Below are 7133 nucleotides of genomic sequence, written 5' to 3' on the forward strand. Positions count from 1 at the left end.
TAGTATTGTGTGCAAGAAGCTGAAGGAAAACAAAGGCTAAGAGTGTAAGTTGCGCGAGTGATTGAAGATACCTTGTTCCTTGAGAATAAGCCCTTATAACTGAATTTCGTTGCTTTAGGCCCTTTGACCCCTGACAGGGCAAGTATAACCGCCATTGTCAGTCTGCCACAGCCGTTATAGGCAGGGCTGAGGTGGCACACACGGGGCCGTCGTGCAGGGTACGTGTCTGTCAGGTGTGGGACGCCTTTCTAAAGGTGGCTGGCGCGGCGAGGGAGACATGCCTGCTGTCCACAGGTTTGTCGGGTACGGCGGTCGGGCAGGAAGCCCTCCTATGGCATACCGAACTGTTCTCCTGTGAATTACCCTTAGCTGGGCTGTCCTTTGAGTGACGGGTTGCCTGTAGTCGGTTATGCCGAGCTAGCTGACCCGAGGTCTTTGTGCCTCGAGGTGTTCGGAGAAGAATCAGTGTGTTCTTGCTTGGGAGTGGCCCAAGGTCCATTGGGAGGAGCTCGGGTCTCAAAAGGGGTCAGGATTCCCTGAACTCGGGACCCCCCGAAGTGTCTTAACCCCGAGGAGGAGGTGCGGGCAAGGCGGCTTTCGGCAAGTAGTTTACCTGCCGAATTGCCGTGCTGAACTCAGCGGGACTTTCCCTCCGAGTTGTGCTCACGTCCGCTGCGCTGTCATGCTGAGTCACTGTTTGAGCAAGGTCAGGCCCACGTGTACCTGAGCTACGAGGTCGGGCCAAATCACCCTCCATCAGATGACTTTACTTGGTCTCGCTGTGGAATTCTTGCTCCATCTTTAGCTTCCAATCTCCACAGTGAATGAAAGGAAAAAAGTGGTTGGTGGTTCACGGGCCTACGGCCTGGGAAATAGACCATGACTACTGCTGGCTGGTCCCCTCCAGTCCTCCTCTCCTCTCCTCTCTTGTCCAAGGCAGAAAAGCCAGTTAAAAGGTCATTTCTTTTGAAGATCTTTCCTAAGGGTCCCTCTCTATTCAATTGTGTGTGTGTCCCACCAAGGACGGTACTCCCCTTTACAAGGCAAACCCTACCCCAGGTCAGGTACCCATTGGCGGCCCTTCTCTTTGGTGGAGAAAGTTAGTGGTCCGGCTGGCCGGGGCACCCTTTGTCTCTTGATAAATAATAACCATCCCTCTACCTCTACATCTCATCTTGGATTAATTTACTCGATCATAAATACAAATATACAATATAAATATATATAAAATAATATAAAATATAAGGTTTTCCATTTTATATAAATTTGTATTTATACTCTATAAAATAATATGAAGTACTACTCTAAATTCTCTACATCTATGATACCCCTTTTTTTAAGGTAAAATATATGCATATTTTGAAAAGAAAAGAAAAGAAAAGAAAAGAAAATGGCAATAGAATATAAATTGCGAAAAAATAAATAAATAAAAAGAATCACGTATGTATGTTATGACTTATGACACAGTCCGGTAGGTTGTGCTAGACAATTCGACAGGAATTAGGATGTACACGAGAACGAGATGCTTCCGATATGCGGCTGATACGTGCTCTGAGGTCGGTGTCAAAACTGAAAAGCGTCATGTGAAAAGCAGATCTGGACTCATTTGCCAGGACGATGAACTGATGAAGTCAGCACCAAAACAATAAATAATAGTTAATTAGAATGTTAATATGATTGTTTACAACTTAAAAAAAAAAACTACAAGAGTAATCCATACTGTCCGATCGATGGGCCACCTCTGATATTTGCACAGTAGCCGGTACCCCCAAAGAGGTGGGCCATGGATTGGACAGCATGGACCTATTAAACAGAAAACTCCTTTACTCCTTCCTTTTCGTCGGGAGTAGGGATCATTACAGTAGGACGATCCCGAAAACTACACCACAATAACTCAACTCAAAATACTAAAGACGCATGCTTAACTTTTGACCCGCCAGATCACACCTAACCGGGGCCAAACCCACCCTTGATCTTTGCAGATCGAATTCCACCCACACGTTCTGTTGGTGATGATGCCCAATAACGTACGCCTCCACCCCCAACAGATCAGAGTTCCCAAAAGTGAAACAGTAGACCGCATCACTACCTCTCACCTCCCCTGGTACCCGATACAACAGGGGATCCCCCGATACCGTCATCTCGGCCCCACGAAACATTAGACTCACCGTCGGCAATGGTGGCAGACTCTGCTGAGTCAATGGAACCCGGTAACACAAATCCATCGCTCCTTGAAAGGTGAAGTCCGGCTCCTCCAAAACCGTCAAAACCCCTTTAGTCTGCTGCAAGAACTCGTTCTTCAACGCCGTGTAAGCTGGACCGAGTAGGAAGGTGAATTGGGTCCCCGAGTCGACCATCGTCTGACCCGCTCCCGTGTGGTCCGGCACGAACACCGATTTGGGCAGCGGAAGTACCTTCTCTGAAACCCTAATCCCTTCCAGCTGAACCGTGTAAGCGACTCGGTCAAAGTAGGGTAACGGAGTGGAAATTTGGATCAGCGGAGTGTAGTTTAACGGGCTGAGCCAGGAGAAGCTCGCATCCCCAAGCAGTAGTACGCCAGAGGAATCACGATCCGAGATGCAGTAGGAGAATTTCGGGAAACTCATCTGAGAAACGAATGAGAGAGAACCTCGATTCATACCCATTAACCCTGTAGTCTTCGAATCTTCGTCAGAGGTGCTACTACTGGAATCCATGCAGCCAAAGATCGTCCCTGGTATAGGCGAACTCCCGATGTAGAAAGTATCGTACGCGAGGTTTCCTTCACTGGTAGACATGTCTGCATATGAGAGTGTGGCGTGGCAGAGTTTGTTTGGGTCGCACGAGACGGGTATAGGGAAGTTGCTGGTTCGAGTCATACAGGTGGGCGTAGTACAGGGAATCGGAGAATAGGAAGAGGAGCGAAGTGGGTCGAATGTGGTCTGCAAATTTGGGGATTTTTTACAGTGAAGCCAGGAGAGCTCGCTTCCGGTGTCAAGTACCATGGTAACGTTTTGTGGAGGTGTCCCGACCGTGAGAGAGACCGTTAAGCTGACGTTGTGGTGGAAGGAGAGCTTGTTAGCAGGTTTTGGAAAGGAGAGAGAAGGGATTACCTGGGTTTTGAGCGGTAGGAAGACTGTATCTTTCGAAGAAAAGCAGAGATGGGATTGAATAAAGAGAAGGAAAATAAGATGAACAACAAGAAAAGGAGCCATGGAACAGCAATTCAGGGTACGATTGCGATGGACTGATTACAAGAACCCTTAATTACCTGAGTTGCAAACTCAGGGGAAGACCAAAGAAGAAGAAAGAAAGTTGGAGCTTGAAAGCTGGGCGAGTAGTAGACTGGTAAGAGATGAAGAGCTTTTTTTTTTAAATATAATCAGTAAATCAGCTGGACTGCAGGGATTTTGAGTGAGTTTGTGTGGTGTGAATCTGAGTTCTGAAATCTATTCATATTTATAGAAATCAAATATCTAGATATCTACTAGAATTCTAGCGAATCTAAAATTGCGATTTGCCAACGATAGTCTATCGCTGTCGCCCTGTGCGTCTGTGTGTCTGTGCATATTTATACAATTGACAATTACTATTTTGTCTTGGTAAATAAAAACGAAAGTTCCTGAGTCTCCTTCTAGGAGATTGATTAATTTTTTATGTCACCTTTTTGTGAGAACCTGGCACTGGCTGGTTGCTATAATGACCGACATACCCTATTAGAAAAGGTTTCTCTCAGAGCTACAAGCCTACAACCGGGGGTAAAACTTGGAAAATAAATATTGTTATTAAAAATAACAAGGCTGCTTCCCACTAGTTTGTACAAGTTTACAAACGCGAACCGCCACACTCCATTTGTATATTTGCATGGGAATGCTAATAACATTAAAAATGGATTTGTTTTATAAACAGGATATAAGTTATTGCTAATTGATTAGCTGCTACCACCAATTAAATTAATGAGACATCAATTTGGACCTTTTCGGTAAACATGGAGAACGTTACAGAGAAGAGTTTTTACATTTTGCGCCCCACTTAAGGCGCTCCACTAGTGCCCCACAGCATATCCCAACCAACCCTCCCAATGGCAAAGTACGGGAGATGTTCTCAATTCACGATTGGGATTGGGATGGATGTGCTGTAGGGCGCAGATGTGAATCAGATAGAGAGAAAACCGAGCTAGACGTAGACTTGTTGCGCATGATCGAGAAGCGCGCGATCCATCGGGGTCAGGGACTCGGGGTGTCAGCCATTGTTTTGGTAGTCGGGTATTATCTCTTTTTTGTGAGTCTCCAAACGCACAGATCTTCTTGATTTTGTTTCCAATTGCAGTATTCTTGATGGATGGCATGAAATGACTATTCTCTCTTTTTTTTTTTTCTTTGGAAATGAGAATTCATTTCAATTAATTCTAATTCCATCCTCTATCAAACCTGTGAGAAGAATAGACCATTCTAATTTTGATATCAAAAGATTTCCCTCCCCATTCCAAATGCAACTCAAACGGACCCTAAAATATTCGAAACACTTTGGTTTGTGTGAGAGATTGAACTATGTTGTTTTGGAGAAGGACTAAAAAGGGTCCGTACTGGACTAAAAATCCCACTAGTGGCTTAATTACCTTTTCTGTAATTTGGACCGGGCGGGGGGGGCACATATTCAAACTTGGGTCCTAAACTTGTATACAAACAGACAAGCAACAATTGGAAGGAGGCGCCTAACATATACCTCATTTAATTGGTGAGACCTGAGAGCTAGCTCTCTGTCACGTGATTCCCCTCCTAAACCGACCTATTTGTATTAAAACGACTACTCAAAAAAGTAGCCTAAGCTACGAAAGAGAGGATTGCAGAGAGAGAGAGAACAAACAACCAAAATCAATCAGTAGGTGGGAGTGGAAGCCAGGATGTGTGCCACCACTGACCACTGACCACTGGCACTAGCACATATAAATTAGATGATGACCCGGCCTGAAATAGAAGAATTGAATCAACAATTAGTCAAATGTGATCCTGGCCATCCATTGTACCACGTTGGTTTTTCAAGAGAAGCTGTGGATGGTGAGCCCAGCAGGGTCAATACATTCAGGTCAATTTTGGGCTTCTGGACAAAAAAAATGGAAAAGAAAAGAGTCGGACCCATTATCGTCACTCGGATGGATGGTCCCATGGGCCATGGTAGATACTGTGCCATTTGTCATATAGGGCTGGTTGTAGTTGGGTCTGGAATATAGATTGGGACGAATGCTGTCTACGCTTTAAATGTGTTACTTTCTTTCTTGGATGGAATTGAATGGGCAGGAGCAGGACGAAGCTTTATATATTTTTTTCTTTGTTCGATGTTGTAGTTGTTGTTACCCACGTAGCGCTGGTTGACAGATTAGCTCATAAGACGTATAAAAATCAATGAACAATCGAATCCAAACAAATGAATTTGGTGTAATCTCCCTATCGGAGCTTAACTTGGAGAAAACGATTTCGTCATCGGAAGGTGTTGTTATTGGAATCTATATTATATATGTAAGTCCAATCCCCATTCGGCCATTCCCATACAAAGTCTTAGTCTGCGATGATATGAAGACAAGATTTAACAATAGGCGTGATAAACGAGTCATAATCAATCGCACACGGGCATGTGTGGGACCCGTTAGATGATTGATGACTACACTAAGATTCCTGGATGATCAGGAGACGGAATTTCGGAGTGAGTGACACGTGGAAGACAATCAAGTGGCAAGTGGCTACTCTACTTTTCATAAAAGGGAATGCAATTCAAGGAGGAATTTGCATATATCTACCAGTTTCACGTACACGTAGTAAAATTAGAAAGCATCTGGGGGAGTTTCCTTGGTTGTTTGACGGGCGAGAGCTCAACGATTTGAATCGACTACTGTACTACTGTTAGATCTCCCATCACTCCTCACTAGCTACTGTCCACGTCGTTTGATCGGGTTGAAGGTTGATAAAACGTAGCTAGGCTAACAATATTCATTACCAACTCTCTCTCTCTAGATCTCTCTATCTTTTGAGAATTGAGATGGGACTTGGGAGAGAATCATAGACGACCCAAATTCCACGCAGTAGCAAGCGCTCCAGATAAAACTTCCCCCAGAACAAGAACAAGGGAAAGGGAGGCTCATAAAAGCATGTGTCATGATTGACATGGCAGTACGTTTTGACGCAGCTCGTGACGGGTTCTTCTGCTGGCCGGTTCTACTTCTATCAGGAAGAAAGCATGACTAAAAGAATCTAAGAAGCCTTCCACGTATCAACTTGGTTAGAGGTCCAAAACTGTCTATTCAATATTCATGCATGGAATGAATCTCCTCATTTAAAAGTTAAAACTAAAATGAAAGAAACTTTTTAATGAATACCACCAGCCACAAAGTAACGATCTCTATATGTGGATATAGAATTTGATGAACGGTCGGGATTGATCACAAGATTCTTCGAATCATCATATAGTTAATTACTTTTTCTTTTAATTAGAAAAGAAGAGTAATCATGTTACTTTGGTACAAGGTCAACCTCAACTGAAACATGAAAAAGGCTCTGAGTGGTGATAGAGGTCACCCTGATCAGCTGGTTGGTTCTAGAAATATAAACCATGAACTACTCCAGTACAAGATGTACCAATAAGCCCCTATTGGCTTTAATCATTCTCAACTCAAATTAGAAAAAGCGGATATATACAAAGTACGTATATGGCAAAAACCAAAAAGGGGGCGGGGCGGTTTCCCATTCCCTGGTTCAATTATTTGTTACTTTTGGTCAAGAAATTGGATCAAACAATCATTTATCATCGCATCGGGCACAAACTTCAAATATGCATGTCGATTATTCCTTTTGGGCTTGGGTAACTCTCCTAATTAATTAATTATTTAAACCCTCTTGCAGCTTTTAGCTTTTGTGGAAGAACAAATAGGAGCATGCTGAGTGTGGGTCCACCATCGATGAACCATTGTTATAATGGACATGCAGTAAGAGGTGGCATCATAGTAATGGCTTAATTAAAAAGACATCTTAATTAACTTCCCAATCAAGCAAAAAGAAAATTAATTAGCACTATCACAAAAGCATGCCAATGCCCATAACCACCGCCATTAAACAACGAGAATCTTCTTTTCCAACTTTATAGCTGATCCCAACCAGCAAGTA

General features: G+C 43.6%; 1 protein-coding gene across 1 annotated transcript; it reads right to left on the reverse strand.

Annotated features, from left to right (window-relative positions):
- Positions 1-1631: 1631 nt before the first annotated feature.
- LOC104601061 (aspartic proteinase PCS1) lies at positions 1632-3523 on the reverse strand. The gene has a single exon (XM_010264253.3). It carries the CDS (start codon positions 3192-3194, stop codon positions 1908-1910), a length of 1287 nt encoding a protein of 428 aa, XP_010262555.1. The 5' UTR covers positions 3195-3523; the 3' UTR covers positions 1632-1907.
- Between the last annotated feature and the right edge of the window lie 3610 nt (positions 3524-7133).

The sequence above is a fragment of the Nelumbo nucifera genome, chromosome 2 (assembly GCF_055504915.1).
Source record: "Nelumbo nucifera cultivar China Antique chromosome 2, China Antique-T2T, whole genome shotgun sequence".
NCBI lineage: Eukaryota > Viridiplantae > Streptophyta > Magnoliopsida > Proteales > Nelumbonaceae > Nelumbo > Nelumbo nucifera.